Raw genomic sequence first — 18,049 nt, forward strand, 5'->3', positions numbered from 1 at the left:
AAGGAACAGAGATGGCGGAGCTGCACCTCCAAGCCTGGAACGTCTGGGGCCACCAAACTACAACTACAAGAGGCAAGAAAGGATCCTTCTCCTGGAGGCTCAGGAGGTGGATTTTGGACTGCTAGTCTCCAGAATTAGAGGAAATAAATTCCTATTGTCCTGAGCCACCCAGTTGGTGGCGATTTGTGGTGGCAGCCCCAGGAAACTGACACACACATCAACTGAGCTAGCAGGTCACGGCCAAGAGGGATGAGGGGTCTGGGGGGCCTGGTGCCCCTCTCAGTCCCCTTTGACCAGGGACTGTCCCGAGCCACCTGCCTCAGGACATGGTGTATAATATGCAGGACAGGCCCACTGCTCCTGTGGCTTCGGGGGAGTGGAGGCCCCACAAGTGACTAGCTACGGGTCTTGCTAGGAGCCTGTAAAGTGGGGACGGGGGGGCAGGGCTTCCACCAGGGACTCAGGATACTAAGCGCCCTACTGTCCAGGGGAGGGAGCAGCAGGCCTGTGAGGGGGGCTGGGTCCATACCCTGTGAGGCTCCGGCGTTGTCCTCGGGCCCAGCCTATCTGACAGCCCATGGAGACTGTTGACCCGCCCGGAGATCAGAGCATAAACCGAGGCAAGGAGGTCAGGCCCAGAGCTCTGGGGGCCACCGTGGCCCCAAGGCTGTGTCCAGCAGCAACATTCCTGGGGCCCTGCACCTGTGCCCACCTGTAGGGAGGTGAGGCCGGCACCAGTGTGAGTGCCCAGGTGCTGTTCCCGCAGAGCTGACGCAGCGATGGTTCACGACAGGAATCTGCTAATGGGCCTCACGGCCCTCTCTAAGCCTTCCCCACCCGCCCTCCACAGAAAGGAAGAGCATTCGAGAGAGCAGAGGCTGACGTCCAGTTCTGTCCAGAACTCGAGTCTAACAGTCCCGGGGGCTTGGCCCAGAGCCTCTACCATGCCTGTGTGTCCCCAGGGTCTGGCCTGGGCAGGGGGTGGGGCAGCATCAGGCACCAGCCATACCTCTGCTATGTCTCCGATGGCATAGATGTGAGGGACGGAGGTGGCTTCCCGGGCATCGACCAGGACCTTCTTACTCTCAGGGTTAATGTTTACCCCAGCCTTCTCCAAATTCAGACTTCCGGTTTCTGGAACTCGACCTGGAGGAAATACGGAGTGGTTTGTTCACTGCAGTTTTCTTCAACAGTTTTGACTAAGATCCCTTGGTTTCCTGGAAACACTTCTCAGAATGCCCACTGTAGGTTTAAACATCAAACACAAACATTGTCCAGAGACTCCTGGCCTCCTCGGGCCTCACACACACACCTACACACACACACACACACACACACACACACACAGCACAAGTACTCACATACACCTCTACCTTTGCACAGAGAATCAATGAAAGGATAAGGCAGGACTAATATAAACAGGGAGCTTCGGAAAGGGTGGAAGTGGGGGGAGGGGAGAGAAATAAGAATAGCACTTCTCCAAACACATCCTGTGATAGAATTTTGTTTTCTTAATCACATATGTAGCTTATATATTTTAAAAAATAAAATTAAATAAAAAATGGAAAAAAACTCCTATAAGCTGTGAACAACCCGGAACAAAGGGGCCTACTTGTGTATGAATTTGGCAACAGAGCGACAAAAAGACAATTTGTTCGGGAGCTACAGGAACCCACATCTTCACTGAATATCCTCAGAGGGCTACGTCCTAACAAAAAGTAAAGCTGCAGACAGTTCTTGTGTGTCATTCAAAACCTCAATTTGAATCGGAAAGTCATGATTTTTTTAAACTATAAAGTTCCTGGTCCTGACCACAGAAAAGTCTAGAAGCAGTGATGGCCCAAGAGTGATGGGCACCAAGACTGTGATCACTGACCCTCCCCAGCGAAGGGGCCGGGACAGGAGGGCGCAGCCCATTGCAGGCCTGGAAGCCCTGGGACAGAGCAGAGCAGCCACGGACAGGATGGGACAGGGCCACGCAGCTCTTACGGACAAGCTCCAAGGGGGAGGCACGGAACACACACAACCCAGGCCCCTCACAGAAGCTCCTGCGTGTGCTTTCCCCCCCCCGAGGGCGTCTCTGTCTCCACGGAGCCCGCCTATGGGCCCAAGGTAAGCTGACAACCTCGTGAATCCCCATGTGGTCCTTCCTGGGGTCGGGTGACCTCCTTTCTACTCTCTCTGTGACCCCAGGGCTCCTCACACTCCTCCTCAGGCTCAGCTGGGGGCAGGACAGCACTTCCTGGTGGGTTTAGGCTTCTATCCTGCCACCAGACTGCTTGCATGGACAGGCTGTGGCCTTGTGTCCCCAGTGCCACACGGTGGGGAGCCAACCCAGAGCAAGCAGCGAGAATGCAGAAACTCGTGTCCTGCTCAGGGTCTCTGTGAGGCTAGAGGCCAATTCCTGTGGCAGCTCCATGTCCCAGGCCTTCAGCTCTCCCTCCTGTGTGTCGTGGCATCTGCCCAGCAGACAGTCCAAGCTTGGAGACCCCCAGAGTTGAGAGGAGACCTGGCCCAAGGGACAGAGCACACTACACCCACCCTTGGTGCATCAGCTTGGTTAACACTGCTTTTGAGTACAAAGGCCAAGAGGGCAGAGCCCAGTGGCCCCTGGAGGTGTGGGTGCAGCTGCCTCCCTGCCAAGTTTCCTATAGGCCACAGCCTTGGGTGTCATCACAACTGAGCTGCCAGCAGAGGTCCCTTTCTCCCTAATTCAGTGGATGTGGCCTCACTGAGCCAGGAGGTGGCAGAGGCAGCTCTTCTTGCCGATCCTAGAAGGGTGGCGGGCAGCCCCTCAGGGCCCCGAGAGGCTCAGAGCAATCCCCTAACAGCAAAAATGAATGGTTTCTAAGGCACAGTTCCCACAACTCGCAGCGGCTCAGACACGGGTGGTGGGTGGTGCCAATCTGAACATCTGGAACACCAAGCCGTGTGAAAGGGAAACCGCGTCTCCAGCTGCTCTCTCGGAGCGGGAAGTCAAAACAGAGACTCAGCTAAGCCATGCTTCTCAAGTTCTCGGGGAGCCGGCTCCAGCCTCTTCATTCAGCTTGGCCACAGATTTCGGGTGCCAGGCAGGCTGGCACCCACCACCACTCAGACCAGACACAGGTGACAAGAGGCTGCGAGATCCCCGCCTTCTGACAGCACTAGCGTCATCTGAATGGAGACCCGTGAGAATGCAGAGAGGGACACGCCCCAGCCTGTCCTGCCCCGGACAAGATGGCCTGGGGGCCCAGGTCCCACCCCTGGATAAGGGGGATTGGCCACCTGGACCCAGGGGGTACCCAGGAGTCCTCGTGCATTTGGGAAGGGGCTGGGCTGTGTGGGCAGGACAGGAGGGGTCTGCTGGGTGGGCCGAGGGTCCCTGCAAGCAGAGGGCTCATAGCTCAGCCCTCTGGCTCCACCCCAGGCCCCTGATTCTGAGGAGCACAGCACACAGCAGCTCACCAGGACCGCGGCTTCCCGCTGACTGCTCTGCGCTGGGGCTGGAGTGTCTGACCACCAGGGCGAGCTGGTGGCCCGGGCCCAACTCGCTCTGATGCCGACCACACACCTGAGCTCCTGCCTGGCCAGTCACAGGAGGCCAAAAGCATTTCCCCATGTGCCTCATAGTAACCATAGCAACTACACACCTTGCAGATGCCAGCCAGATCACATCGAGGTCCTGAAGAAAATACAGTAGTCCCCCCTTGTCCACAGAGAAATAACATTCTGAGACCCCCACTGGATGCTAGAAACCATGGACAGTACTGAGCCCCATAAATGCTTATTTTTCTGATGGGTCAGTGATTTCAAGCCCTTTTCATCTCATGGCAAACATAAGCTAATTACTAGAATTCTGCAGCATACGAAAAATATATTTTTTGCTGATCTGACAAAAAAAATAGGTATAACTTTGATTCATTCACACCAGAGAGCTATCGGATGGACTGTTGTCATTTTTAATTTGACAATTTGAGGGAAAAGAGGTCAGTGCTCCTGACTAAAAAGTCAGGCACTGCATGTCTTAAAAACTGTGGCACCCCAGTGCGCCACAGCACGCCGGCTGATAGCCCCCGTTATACGCAACATGCCTTTTCACCGAAGGGGGCACTCTGTGGCTTCTCTTTCACATGTTCCAACTGCCAGTGTCACTGCTCACACTTTAGGGCCATTACTAAGGGAACTAAGAGTGACTTGAACACAAGCACTGTGGTGCCCGGGCCGTCGGTCCGATCACTGACACGGCTCCCCAGTGACAAGCAGGCGGGGTGCAGGCGCAGCGCAGAGAAGCCGCACGAAGGGGCGACTCGCGTCCCGCAGCAGGACGCAGTGGGATCGTGCAGGGTTTCACCCCTCTACTCAGAGCAGCGCGCGATTCAAAACGTAGGCAGTGTTTGTTGCTGGAATGTTCCACTTAGTATTTTCAGACCACAGTTCACTGCAGGTAACTGAAACAGCGAAAGGTGAAACCACGCACAAGAGGGAACTCCTACATTGACAAGTGTAAAAGTAGGAAGAGGAGACACAACAAATGCGTGAAGTAGGTGGCCGCCTCTGCAGCCCACTCTGAAGCCTGCAGTTTTAAGGATGTACTGTGTACATGAACTTGGAATGCTCATGAGAATATGTGTGTGAATCGGACCACTGGTAGAAGGAATTAAGTGGGTGGCTGGCTAGGGCAGAAGGGCGGAAGGGCTAGACAGTACGGCAGAGAAGATACCTGCACACACTAAGCACTCAACAGATGCTTCTGGGATGAACACTGAAGAGAAAGAAAGGCCGCACCAGGCAGGCCGGAGAAGGACAGCCACGGCACTCCGGGGTTAGAAACTCTGCCTGCGGGGTGTGTGTGGGGTGAGGGCTGCAATGGGCCCGGGCCCCAGCTCCACCCAGGCTCCCCACACCATGGAGACACAACCCAGAGCTACGACAAGACTCACAGGGCCATAGCCCTGCGCCCCCACCATGGGCAGCAGTCACAGAGGAGGGAGGGACAGCCCCGTGACCCTCCGGAGTTCTGTTCCCTCACACTCAGAGCAGTGCCATACCTCCCCATGGGGGCTGGGGCACAGTCACACCCCCACCCGGCCCAGGCCCTGAGCCCCAGAGGAGTAGGAGAACGGGCACCACAGTGGAACCCCATGGCTGGCCACACAAGCAGGGCAGCTCTACCACAAAGACAATGCCCAGCCCAGGCCCAGGCCATACGTAAATGGCACAAAGCAAGATGCAGGCCAATGCACCCAGTCATCTCCCTGACCCTTCTCCTTTTATCCTATGCAAGAATAAGGGTACTGCTCCTCAGGTGATCTGGGGAAGAGGAAAGCCCCCACTGTCCCCCCATCTCTGTCACCCTGCATGTCACACATGGCACTTTCCCCACCCCAGTACAGCAGGCCACCCACTCCAAGCCCACAGAATCTCTCCCCCAGCGGCCTGGCCTCTTGGCACCCAGCTTGGGTCCACCAAGTGCCCACTTCCAAGGGCTCCCAAGTCTCTGCTCCCTGGATACCACTGGGATGGAGATGGCGGTTTATCCACCTGTCAGTTTAGTTCCTGGGGGCAGGTCCACAGAAGAGGGCCACCAGGCAGGTGGGGCAGGGCAGGGCAGGAGGCTGAACCCCCAGGGACCCTTCTTAGGCTCTGCTCCTTCCCAACGGGTGTGGGGGGCGGGGGGGAGCGGTGGCGCTCTGCTCTCTCTGTGCTGATCTCTACTAGTAAAATTATTTTTTGGCCATGCATTGATGAACTCTATTTCCTTGTGAATTGTCAGTTCCTGTCTTTTCTCAATCATTTACAGATATTTTCACGACTTTCTTAACGTGTAGGAAAGAGCTTCTTATGAAATACACATATGACACTCTGCTGTTGTTACAGCAAACGAGAACATGAAAATTCCAGGTACAAACAGATGTTCTTGCTTCCTCCGCAGAGGCGACCACCACCTGCACAAATGTGTGCATGGGCCCGCACATCTCTGCCCTTGGAGCCGCCTCCCTCTCAGGCCCGGCCTTATCTGCTGGCCAGAGTCTCTCTGGAGGATCATGTAACCCCTGGTGTCTCTGAGGGGAAACAGTCCCTCCTTCCCAGCGCCCACCACCCAGGGCACCCCAGGCCCCGAAAGGGTGGAGAATCAGCATTGGGCCCAAGTGTTCTTGGCACAACTGGACCAGGCCAGCCCTCTGATGGCCCCACCAGCTGCCGCTGCTCATTGGCCGCCACACTCGTCCATCCAGCTGGGGGCTGGAGGCTGGAGGCCGGAAACCCCTCCGAAGGCAGCTGGTGGTCAATGACGACCTGCTCTGCTGGACACAGGGATGCAGACCACCGGGCACATGCAGTTTCACGTGCCTCTCTCATCCATTACGGGAAGAAGGGCATTCCCTCCAATTTCACGCCTGCCTGGAGCACATGTTCTGATGAGTGAAGGGCAATCCGTGTAACGAGGGCAGATTTAAGCACCAGCAGGAGGACGACAGGGCGAAGGAGGGCCTGTGATCAGACATACGCAGCAAGGATTTAAAGGAAGCAGCTGGAAGCTCAGTGCCAGGAGCCCGGGAGCCCAGGAGGCTGGACAGGATGGTGAGGGCCCAGCAGCAGCTCATAGAGAGCCCCCTGGGTGACCCTCCTCAGGGGCATGTGGCCCCCCCAGGGCTGGCCACTCCCACCGTGCCAAGCCTGTGACGCACCATGGACCAGGTATAAAAGGGAACTCACACCTTTGGAAAGTCTGGTTGGATTTCTGGAGACCTACTTTTCAAAAATGTGTATGTATCTTGTCATCCTTGAGACTTAAGGGAAAATCATACCAACAGCAAAGGGCTTCTTTAATTTTCTCAACAGGCCCCTTCTCAGTGGGTCCCAGATCCTACCCACAGTTGTAAGCCTCCAGGGGATAGAGGAGAGCAGCTATCCTGCTGGTCTCACTGCCTCAGGCAGGGCTCAGTGTTTGCTGAATGAATGATTGAGCCCCAGGACCTTCGTGTGACCTGAGGCCAGCTGCTTGCTGCGACCACCAGCGTCTACCAGTGTCCCCCAGGCCATTAGGAGGGAGTCTTCTACCTCTAAGGCTCCTTAACCAAGTGGGGCGAGCTCAATCCTTGGGGAACACACAGGTCTTTCCTGTTTAAACCTGTGTGCGAGCTGACATCGTGTAAGACAAGCCACACTTGGCCTTACCGCCAGCCCTTGGCCTCAGTGAAACCTCCGGCTCAGGTCTGGCTACAGCCGAGTCCGCCGGACCGCCCCCAGGAAGGAACAGGCTCCACAGCAGGTAGCAATTACAGTTTTAACAATGACAGATATAATTTTCCTGCTGGTTGGCTGCTGCACGTGGCACTTGCAGAATTCAGATGTGCCCACAAATACGTACGCACTGTGCCCATTTACCTCTAGGGGAGCTTTCACTTAGGTTTGTTTTCCTTTTTTCCTAACTGGTTGCCACTAAGTTCCAACCATAAGTCCTGCATGTGACTTGGAGAAAAGACCCCACCTGACTCCAGGAGCCCCAAGGCGGGCCGGTTGGGTCTGATGGCTATGGGGCAAGGTGACGGGGACACAAGGAGAAGCTGGCCCCGCACAGCCCGCTGTCACTGGCAGTGTGCTCATCCCAAGCAGAGGGCGAGAGGCCAGCCTGGGAGCCCAGGGTGCTGTTTTCCTGCCGCCCCTCCTGCCGTGGGTTAGTGCCACTGCAAGCTGGGGAGGGGGAAACAAAGACCATGGAGCCAACGGCGCTGCTTCGGGGGCAGTGGCCACACAGTGCGGTGGGGAAGGCTGTGGCCCCTTCCTGGGCCTGTGAAGGGTGCCCATAGGCGTGAGCTCCATTACTGTCTTCTTTTCCTACAAAATGAACCACATACACAAGCTGATCTGGGTCTCCCTGATGTCAGTAATCACAAACTTAACATTTGCTATAACATGAAAAGGCATTAGCATGTCAGGAGCAGGGCACTGCATTCTTCAAAGCCAGCCCCTTTACCTTGAAAGAAGGGGCTGGTACTGGGTGAATTGAGGTATCTGTCACAAAGCAGTCTTCTGTATGTAGCCTGTGACAGCCAGGCCACTGCAGGGTCCCCAATGGGAGTAAGAGAGCCACACACATGCTTTCCTATAGCCACAGCAAGATTCGGTCCCAGAGAACAGGCCTGCTGGCTTTGGGCTGGGGCCTGTACCAACCAGGTTGCATCCAATCAGCTACCAACTCCTCCCCAGCGTGCCTGGACTTCAGGAGGAGCCAGGGCCCTGGACTGCCTCTTCCTTCTCGCTGGATTGGAGCACTTCCACCCACAAATCCCCAGCCTCGGGGGCTCAGTTCTGCTTTGCCTCCTGCCCCCTATGGGGGAAATTCCTCAGGTCTTTTGTGAGCTGTGTCTGTGGTGTGTGGGAGCCATTGGAGGACCATAGCTGAGTGAGGATGGCTAGCATGCACACCAGACGCCAAGTCCCTGGGCAGAGAAAGAAGAGCCCCAGGCTGCAGTCCATCCTGGGCAGGTGCGCTCGCCTTCTTGGGCATGGTGGGCCCCCATCATGGGCTCCCTGGGCACCACCTGTCCCTGGCTGAGGTCCAAGCACACACGCCGTGTGGGTGGGCTGCACTCAGAGTGGCTAGTGGTGGGGGCCCCAGTGTGGTGGTGGATGGAAGCTGGAACGCTGGGCCTCTAGCGCCCAAGAGCCTGAGCCTGCTGGCTCCTTTGATATAAAACTCTCTTTAGAAGGTCAGAAGTGACCTAACTGCGGGTGGTACACGCAGGGAGACGACAACAGCTCTTCTGCTGAGATACTGAGCGAAGGAAACGACTTTAGCGGCTGATTCCCCCAGGTCTCACCCAGCAGACTGTGGAGGCTCCGAGACGGGTCCGGGACAGCCCTTCCGGCACTATGCACGCTGGGAACACAGCCATCCGGGCTCTTCCAACGGTGGGCAGGACTCCCATGGCCCAGGGATGGATACACCAGAGCCTTACCCTTCCCTCGAATGAGGAACACAGAACCTTTCCGAGAGGCTGGAGATGCTGAGGAGTGGGGCATTTCAGTGCGTGATTTTCAGGCTGCAACCCAAACGCCTTTCGTCCACGCTTTAAAGCAAAATCTAAGCTGAACTAAAGCTGCCCACCAGCTTGGAAGCTTTTATGCTCGGAGGTGTCCACTCCCGATGCCTGGCCGGCTCCCGCTTCCCCAACAGCAGGGGATTCAGGCCACAACTGGTTAACTGTGCAGGGTGAATTCGAGCCGGCAGCACAGGCTGACTGTCTTCACTCAGCACTGTAATCGGCACATCTGCAGACAGGAAATCCTCCTCACTGCGAGTTCCCAGTCTATTATCTGAGACACCTGGTGTGGGTGGGTGATTCAGAGACAAACAATGAGGGGGCCCCCTGCACAGCAATTAACTGCTTTAACTGCTAATGTGTTTAATCCACCTCGTGGAGATCAAGGCTGCCTGAGGAAGAGGCTCTGAGTCCTCCTTGGCTTCCAGACTGCAGGGCCCACTTTGCCATCCCTGTGTCCACTGTCGTCACAAGCTGTGGCCCAGGCATCAGGCACACGGGCTCCTGGGCTAGGTCCCACGGGAGCTCCTTGCAGAGCCCTCAGCGTGTGTCCACAGGGCACTGGGGGTGTCCTTCCCTTTTCTGTTTTTAACTGATGTCAAAACCCAGCTCACTTGCTGGGGTGGGATGTCCGGTCCAAGAGCTCTGTTGAGCCAGCCATGTGGCCCCCTGAGGTGTTTTATTTTAACCTCCTGAATTGGATCATCCTTTATTACAAGTAGAAATAGAGCCTGGTTAAAGGCTTACGGGGTAAACCGGCAGAAAACATTCCCAGTTGTTAAACTGGGAAGTGGCTCCTGATGTTTACAAAACCTGGCCCAGGAGCGAGCAGCAAAGTCAGCACATGCCCGTGCAGCCCCAGAAGGCGTGCCAGAAACCGCCGCCACCACAGCGCCGCCTGGGGAAGCAAGGTCAAAGGCCAAGGGCTGTGAAAAGCTTACACCCCCAGCATCAATCACCCTGGGCAGACTGTCTGGGGATGCTCTTTTCGAAAATACAAAAAATAAAGTGGACTCCTGGTGGGGGAGGGCAGGCCAGCCTGTTGGGGGACCTTGCTTCTTGTCATCCGCCAGGCCCCATCTGGGAGCTGGGGGCCCCCCGGGCTTTCTGAGGGCACAGCCCCTCACCCTCTGAGCCGCTGCCCTCAGCACGGCCTCCACAGGTAGCTCTGGGGACGGGCTCGCACCTCGGTGCAAAGGCCGAGACCAGGGATGCAGCGGCACAGAGAGACACCGGAAGTCGAAGGGGCACTGCTGGGGTGCGGATGGGAGGGTGAAAAGGGCCACCTCCCAGTTTAGAATGGAGTTAAAGATATTAAACGTCAATCTACATTTCTGGGTCTGAATAGTTATACAGTCTTTCATAGTGTTCATCAGAATAAACCTACTTAAAATCTACTTTTACGATTTGATCAATAATATTTCCTTTAGGCCCTGGCTGGCGTGGCCCAGTGGTCTGAGTGCCGGCCTGTGAGCTGAAGGGTCACCAGTTCTATTCCCAGTCAGGGCACATGCTGGGGTTGTGGGCCAGGTCCCCACTTGGGGGTGTCTGGGAGGCAATGGATTGATGTTTCTCTCCCTCTCCTTCTCCCTCCCTTCTCTCCTTTCTAAAATATACATAAAATATTTTTCTAACAAAGAACATTTCCTTTGGTAATTGATTGCATTTTGATGAAGAGGCACTAAATTCACTCTGGGGCATTTCTGACCTGCTTCCTTGCTCCTCAGTCTGCTCTATCGACAAGACAAAAGGAAGAGCTCTGACTCCGCTGAGTGCAGCTCACCTTTCAATTTCCAATCGTGCTGAGCAACTCAGGGAGAACAGGCTTCTCAGAAACCACGTGCTCTGCACCTCAGGCGGCACCGGAACCTGGCCGCCGGACCTTAATGAACCCCGACAGGGCAGCACCCTGGGCGCTCAGTAACCACGGGTTCCACTGACATGGACAAGGAGCCTGACCACAGTTCTGTTGCCACGTGGACTCTGAGCCCAGGCTCACAGGAACACAACTGACCGGGCTCAGGACACAGAAAAGCCCTCAAACCGCAAATCTCAAGAACAAGCAAGACCTGGATTGCTCCAGCTTCTAACCTGCAAGTTGACAGATGATCAAGAAAACAACGCTCTAACCCCAGAAGCCACAGCAGAAGCGTCCCAGCAGAGGTCTAGCTCCTGATGGCACGACCTCCCATTCAGTGCCAGGCCTTTCCCCAGAGCCCATTCCCCTCCCTCCGACCAGCCAGGTCCAGGCGCTGAGACAGGCTCTTCTCCCGCACCCCACGCCCTCATTCTCCATCCTTCTCCTCAAGCAGGCTGGGCTAGGGGTGCAGGAAGGGCCCAGCCTGGAAAGGAGCGTGTCCTGCAAGGTGGGCAATAGGCTAGTTCTGCACAGCCACACTTGCTCAGGCTTTGCCCCCACCAAGAGCTGCCCCCAGGCCTCTCAGAGAACTGGAGGATGAGAAGACAGCCCATGCCTGGCTGGAAAAGGCCTGAGGCCTCTGCCCTATCATTGGATGCCGTCTTTGGAAACCTGCAGTGTGACTTCTGGAAAGGCCAGTAAAACGAACCCTCCTAGCATGTGACGACCTGCAGAGCTCAAAGCAACCCACTGGGAGGTATCGAAAGCAATCCCAGGAGTCTTTACGACGGCCCATGAGGTGCACTCTGCAGCAGCCAGCCCACCTAAGAGCCGGCAGGATGGGCAGAGCCCCTGGGGCCACCGTTCTCCACGTGTGGCTTGTGCGTGCATTAATGCACACCCTTACCTACGGCCCACAGGACAGTGTTGAAGGTATCCATGTCCTCCCTGCCAGAGGCGAGGTCCTTCCAGGTGACCTGAAGCTGGCTGTCCTGGAGCCTCCTCACTCTCAAGGGGGTGCAGCCCCTCAGAAATCGGGTGCCATGAGAAGCCATGTAATCCGTGACCAAGGATGACATTTGCTGCAAAGCATAAGAACACATGTTGTGAGGACCAGGTGGCAGTGAAGATGCCACTACTGATGGCTGGGAAGAGAGGACCTGGCCCCTGCCTCCTTGAAAAGCCCCTGAGGTGGGGAGAAGTGGGGTATGTTCAAAGGAGAGGGTTCCATGCCCTCACCCCTTCTTCCATGTGGCCCCACGCAGATCCCTCCCACCTCTGGGCCCCCTTGTTCTCTGTGGAGCTGAGAGAAGAGACAGGAGAGCATCTGGCACCCCTTCCCCCACTGCCAGCTCCAACTCTAAGGACCCCAGTTAGGATGCCCTTGACCTTTGGGCTCTTCTTTAGATGCTGATTAACTCTCTTCACTGTGTCCTGATGGCAGACACTCGGGGACTCTGCACCCAGTGAAGTGGCAGATGAATGTGACAGATGAAGGGCAAATGGCATGTGGTGGGCAGAGCACAAAGGGGCAAGTGCCTGAATCACCCAGGCAGGGTGGGCAGGCCTAGCAGTGGGGACGTGTGCTCGATGGTGATCTGTCTCCTTTTGTGGGGCACGAAGGGTTTTGACATCTTAACAACAACCCCAGACCTGGCTTTAACAGGTGACCCTTCCTTGGAGAGTTTTTAGTTAAAAAAAAAAACCTCAACATACTGTTCACGTGGGTGCGTTCGCTGTCAGCACGGGGGTCTATATCCCAGCCTCGTGTGAGGACAGCCTGCATGGTGCAGCCCCGGCGAGGGGGCGCTCTGCGCTCCTGCCACTCGGCTGTCGGGGGGCCTGCAATGGGCTCCCTGAGCGTGGGGCCGTTCCTGCCTTTGTACAGTGAGCGTGGAGCTGGTGGGCCTCAGAAGCCGTGCTAGTGCCCCAAGTACTCAGCCCACCCTGGCTCACAGTTGCATCTCTCGGCCTCTGGCAGGTGGCTAGTCCTGGGGCCAGGAGCTGCTGTCCTCCCAAGTGGCCATCCAGGGCCTCGCCAGTCTGCCACCTGCTCCCTTGCCTGGTGCTACCCTCGCTGACGTGGCACCCACCCCCCCGTTGGACCCCAGAGGGGCTCAGCAAGGAGGTGGGGGACAGCACTTCTACTGACATACACCTGCCACTTACTGACGAAATGACCAATGTCTCAGAGGCTGGCCCAGCCTGCCCAGAGCTGCCACATGCTCGACGTGACAACCCTTGCTGCCACTCTCTGGCAGGTGTTTTATATTGTAGGAACAACCTTCTCATTCAACTCAAGGGCCAGTTTCTAAAGACTGAGACACACCCAGCCCACCCCTGCTCCTGCCTGGGCTGGGGCAGTTTGGGGAGGAAACACGACACAAACTGGGGACAGCAGAGCCACAGGGTGGAAGCCGGCCCCCCGGTGTTACCTGGTCAAAGCCCCGCAGGGGGATGCTGCGGATCATGACGGTGGTGTCCAGCCCAAGCCCGGTGAGGAAGCCGGCACACTCCAGGGCCACGTCTGCCAGAGGCAGGCTAAGGAATGCTAACTAGCTGGTCGTGACCTTGGGAATCAAGTGGCAAGATCCCCAGGGCCTACGCTAGCAGCCCACTCCCCACCAGTCCCCAGTCAGCCCGAAGGAGTCTCCCAGCACCAGCCGCAGGGCACCCCCTGCCCCCATCTCTCACATGCAGTCCAGGACGAGGTAGGGGCTCCCTCCAGCACCCACGGGCCAGGTGGCTTCTGCGTCCACGGGGCGCCTGTCCAGACTCCCTGGAGTTTAACCTCAGCCTCCGGGACTGGGCCCACTCTGTGGGGTCCGGGTGGTGACAGAAAGGAAACACCCCCTCCGTGAAAGACGCAAGGCAGCCGCTTCTGGCCTGTGTCCTCGGCCGGCAGCCCCGGCGCTTTCATCTTCCCACGATGTCCCCCCTGCTGACCCCAGAGCCTCCAGTGGCTCCTGTCCTGACCTCCCTTGGTTCTGCTGCTCCTCTGAAGGAGTGGGCCTGAGTGAGCGGGGCTGCTCTCCAGGGAGGACCGCCTGCCCCACGGCTGCGGCCAGCTGGCTCTGCCGGCCCCGCCGCCTCAGCGTGTGGCTCAGGAATGGTCTCCAGGAAGCCCCTGCTGCAAAGGTCAGCCTAAAATTGTCCCCTGAGCACAGGCCATCCACCCCAAGTGGCCCTGTAAGTGCCCACTTCCAGGCAGCAGAGTATACTTCCGATGAAGGGAGAGCAATGGGGGCGGGGGGCCCTGGGCCTCCACTTTCAGGACTGTAGGCGCAGCCCAGCGCCACCTGTACTCCGGCAAAGGATACAGCTGGCTCCGACCACCAACCTATTAGAGGAGTGGATACGGAGAGAAAGAACAGGAGTGAGTCTCACTTGGGGCCCACCGTCACGCAGAAGCAGCTGCTCCGAGTGCGGGCTCCGCCTCGGGGATGGGGCCCCTCAGCCTTCACTCGTGCAAGGCCCTTGGTCAGCTGACGAGCCAGCGGAGGCCGACTGCACAAACAGCTTGTCCCAGGTACAAAACCCACTTCCCAGGGCCTGCAGCTGTGAAGTACAACATGACAAACAGTGTCACTGGATCAGAAAATTGCCTGGCGGTGAAGGACATGAGTGGCCGATGACAAAACAGCACATGTCCCACAAAAGGCCCCGGAAGTGGGGCCAATGCGAGTTGTGTGGAGATGTTGAGAAAAACCCGGGTGGGGAAGCCAAAGGGCTTTCCTTCTGTCTGGAGGTAAGTTCTGCCCTGGGGTCTCTCTGGACCTCCTGAAGCCAGGGCACCAACCAAGAGGCGCTTTGCAGAGTGGGGAGGGGACCAGACAGTGGGGGGTGGGGGCTCCTGGGAAGCATCGTCTAAGGGCAGAATGGTCTTGGATCATGGAGGGCCAGGCTGGAAGGCTGACGCCTGCGTACCCAGCCCCAGCACACACAGGCCCAGGGCCTGGGGACACAGCTCCTTGGAGCAATGAAGAAGGGACCTGGGCGGAGGGACAGGCACAGGACACTGGGATCCGACAGAACCAAGTAAAATATCTGCCACAGCAGTGCAAACCCTCTCCTGTAATTCAGCTCCACACTCTGCATGCACACACACACACTCACACGCATGCGCACACGCGCACACACGCGCGCACGTGCACGGAACCCGGTGCACAGTGAAAACTCCCCGCCTGGGAGGAGACCTGTGGGTGGGCTTGTCAGATCACTCCTTCAGCCTTTGAACAAGAGGAGGTGATGTAAGGATGGATAAGCCCGATGTCAGCTCTAATCCCGGCAGGTACTAATGATATAATTCCATTTCAAGAAGTGGCGTATCCCGTGGAACGCTCCCGCAGGTGCCCTGTGAGAAGCGGCTGGCGCACGGCTTCCTCTCAAGAGCTGGAGACACAGCCGTGGAGTCACTGGTGGGCTCTGTGCAGTGAGCTCAGCACAGAAGGAAGCCTCGGGGACCCAGGCACCCATGTGGTGTCACGTGTACATGTCCGGGCACAGGTATATTTCCAAAAGGGACAAACCCCAACTCAACTTTTTTTGGACTTGATGGATATGGTAAAAGGTATGAACTTTAAGATACCAAATTATAATACAAAGTCACTGTGATAATAAGCCACAGTGACCAATGCAGGCCCTGGTCAGCCAAGGGAGGACAGCGGTGCGAGCAGCCTCGCAAGTCAGGGGACTGGCTTGTTGGACCTGAGGGGGGAGGGGATGAGTGAGGTTCTGAGGGCTGGACACACCTGCCCTACCGCTGCATTAGGATGCCAAAACAAGGGCATCAGCCCACACCGGAACCACCACCTGCGCTCTCGGAGCCCAACTCCATTTTCCACGTGTTCTGGGCAGTGTTATACCCTGTGCCTTTCAGTGTGCAAACATTTTACATGAAGATATAACTACAGTGGAATTAGCCTAATCACAGGGCAGGCTTTCTTGTTCAAAATCTGAATGGGGGGAGGAAACAGAAACAAAAGCCTTAATTCAGGCCCATGAAGCCCTGGCTTAAAGAGCTCTCCACCTGCCTCTCGAGTCTGAAGGCCCCTGATCTGCTCCCCAAGGGGAATACCCACATGAAGTGAGGGCCTCACGGCAGGCACCTGGCTCCTTGGCAGCCCTGCCAGCGCAGGAAATGCCAAACGGGCCTCGGGGAGGCGGCACGAGGGGTGGGGGCCAGCCCCATCCCAGCCTGGGGGCCTGTTCCTGGGTCCGCGTTCACCAGGCCAGAGCCTCTACACCCTGGCCCCATAATGGACGCCACCTCAAGGCTCTGACCCCGTAACTACTGCCACTCTGAGGAGGTGTCTTCCTCAGCCCCTGAGCCCTACACTTCTCAGTGCCAGGGACGTGCTCTGGGACATAGATGGTCAGCGTTGCTTTCAGCCTGGTAGCCAGGTCCAGGCAGTCAGCTGATCTCCCTTTGCTGCGTGTAAGAGTGTCACACTAAATGAATAAGGGAGTTAAACAGAAAATGGGGGAAAAGCAGCAGCGTTTTCCTACAACTGTGGTTCTCTGCAAAATAAAATTTACGTTCTTCTCCCCTGTTAGGAAGAGAGGAAAACGGTTACAGTACCTAATCAGCCGCAGACTTAAGAAGGGCCAAACAAAAGCTCCTTCCACGACCAGCTCTGGGAGCAGCATCAGATCAGCCCGAGTTCCAGAAACGCTCCCTGCTTCACACTCCCCAGGGCCCAAGGGGAGAGAGAATCAGGCTGTGCAGCAGCCGCAGGACAGGGCACAATCTGGGCTGGCATGCAAGCTGGGCAGCTGCAGGGCAGGTAGGTCAGCTCCTCACTCTGCAGACCCTCAAGAGGACCTAGGCTACCCGAGTGGGCAGTGGGAGTGGCAGGGTCCTGGTTCTTGTCTGGAAATGGCAGCTCTGTTGCCTAGTAGGTCCAGCGGGGGAGAAGGGCCGCCCCCGGTGTCTCTGGCCTCATTCCAGCCCCCTTTGCCGTCAGAGGAAGGACCGACCCTGAAGTTAGCCCAGAGCTCTAGCTCAGAGTCCAGGTCTGCAGAGAGCCGACCTCAAAACCTGGAGTGAACCCCAGGCAGTGGGGCTTAAGTACCTCCTCTGAAACTTCCCATGTAAGGCTGTGCACCCCCTCTGTGCCCCCACTTCCTCCTCTGGTGGTGGACAGCTTCCCAAAGTAGCTGTTATTCCCCTGTCCATTCCTTCCAAAAGGGCTCCCACGGGCCAAGAGGACACTGTCCTTCCTCCAGAACCCTCCACACGTCTTCAACCCATCCTGGATTTTCACAGAAAAATTAAGAAGCAAGAATAAGGAAACAGGCAAACGGGCCAGACACGGAGCTGGTGCTCGGCAGCGGAGCTGAGGATGCCAACCTGTGCAGTCCTGCTGCCTTGGGCCCTACACGTGCTAACCAGGCTTCGCCTGGCCTCACAGGGTCCTGCCCATGAACTTGGGAACTCACACTGCACTTGCCACAGTCTTCTACATGTGATGCAGCACCTCCAGGGGTTCCAAATCAGGTATCCAGCTGTGTAGTGAGGGTGCTGATTCTGTTTCCCACCCACTGGGCTCTGGCTTGGCCACCCCCCTCTACCATGAGGCTTCCACAGACCTAGGCACAAGCTAGGAAGGAGGCTCCTCACATATCCATGAGGCCAGGACACCACTGTGGCCACAGGGGTCCAAGGAGCAGCAAGGGCAGCGTGGAGCAACCGCAGGAGGCCGAAGGCGGCGGGCCCCACCATGGGCTCCGTTGTCAGATCTGAAGCGGCTGGTCCTTGTGCCCCAGGCAGACGCACCCCTGAAGAAGGTCCCCGTTGCTGCCCACGCCACATCGCCCCAGAGAGAAGAAGAGGGAGGGAGGTATAGGCTGCAGAACCCACAAGAAACCTGGGGCTGGGCGTGCCCACCCGAGGCCTCCAACGGGCCGTGGGGAGCCGGTCACTGGACACCGCACCGGCTGCAGGAGGCCAGGCACGCTGGGCACTCCCGGCCACCGGCTGGGCCTCCTTGATGGGGCCGAGTAGAAACATCCCGCCCGGTGACGGGAGGCACTCAGGGCCAGGGGGCAGCCCTCAGGTCCATATTAATTTCAGCTCCATTTTAAAGGCGAGTTAAAATAAACACGGGGAATATTTATAAGGCAAATAAATCTGGCAGAAACAGCCCCTCCAAGTGTGAGC

At 57.1% G+C, this 18,049-nt stretch overlaps 1 protein-coding gene across 6 annotated transcripts in view; it reads right to left on the reverse strand.

The window, feature by feature from the left end:
- Positions 1–18,049, reverse strand: part of TXNRD2 (thioredoxin reductase 2) — a 46,701-nt gene that overhangs the window by 8,263 nt on the left and 20,389 nt on the right. For all 6 annotated transcript variants that reach the window (XM_037141424.2, XM_037141416.2, XM_037141436.2 and 3 more), the window contains 4 exons: positions 14,208–14,227; positions 13,323–13,414; positions 11,795–11,969; positions 1,010–1,146 (listed from right to left, as the gene is read on the reverse strand). In XM_037141424.2, the coding sequence (XP_036997319.2) occupies positions 1,010–1,146; positions 11,795–11,969; positions 13,323–13,414; positions 14,208–14,227 (424 nt within the window). The remainder of the gene's footprint in view (positions 1–1,009; positions 1,147–11,794; positions 11,970–13,322; positions 13,415–14,207; positions 14,228–18,049) is intronic.

This window comes from Artibeus jamaicensis, unplaced genomic scaffold, assembly GCF_021234435.1.
Source record: "Artibeus jamaicensis isolate MK-2021 breed Jamaican fruit bat unplaced genomic scaffold, CSHL_Jam_final contig_1128, whole genome shotgun sequence".
Lineage (NCBI taxonomy): Eukaryota > Metazoa > Chordata > Mammalia > Chiroptera > Phyllostomidae > Artibeus > Artibeus jamaicensis.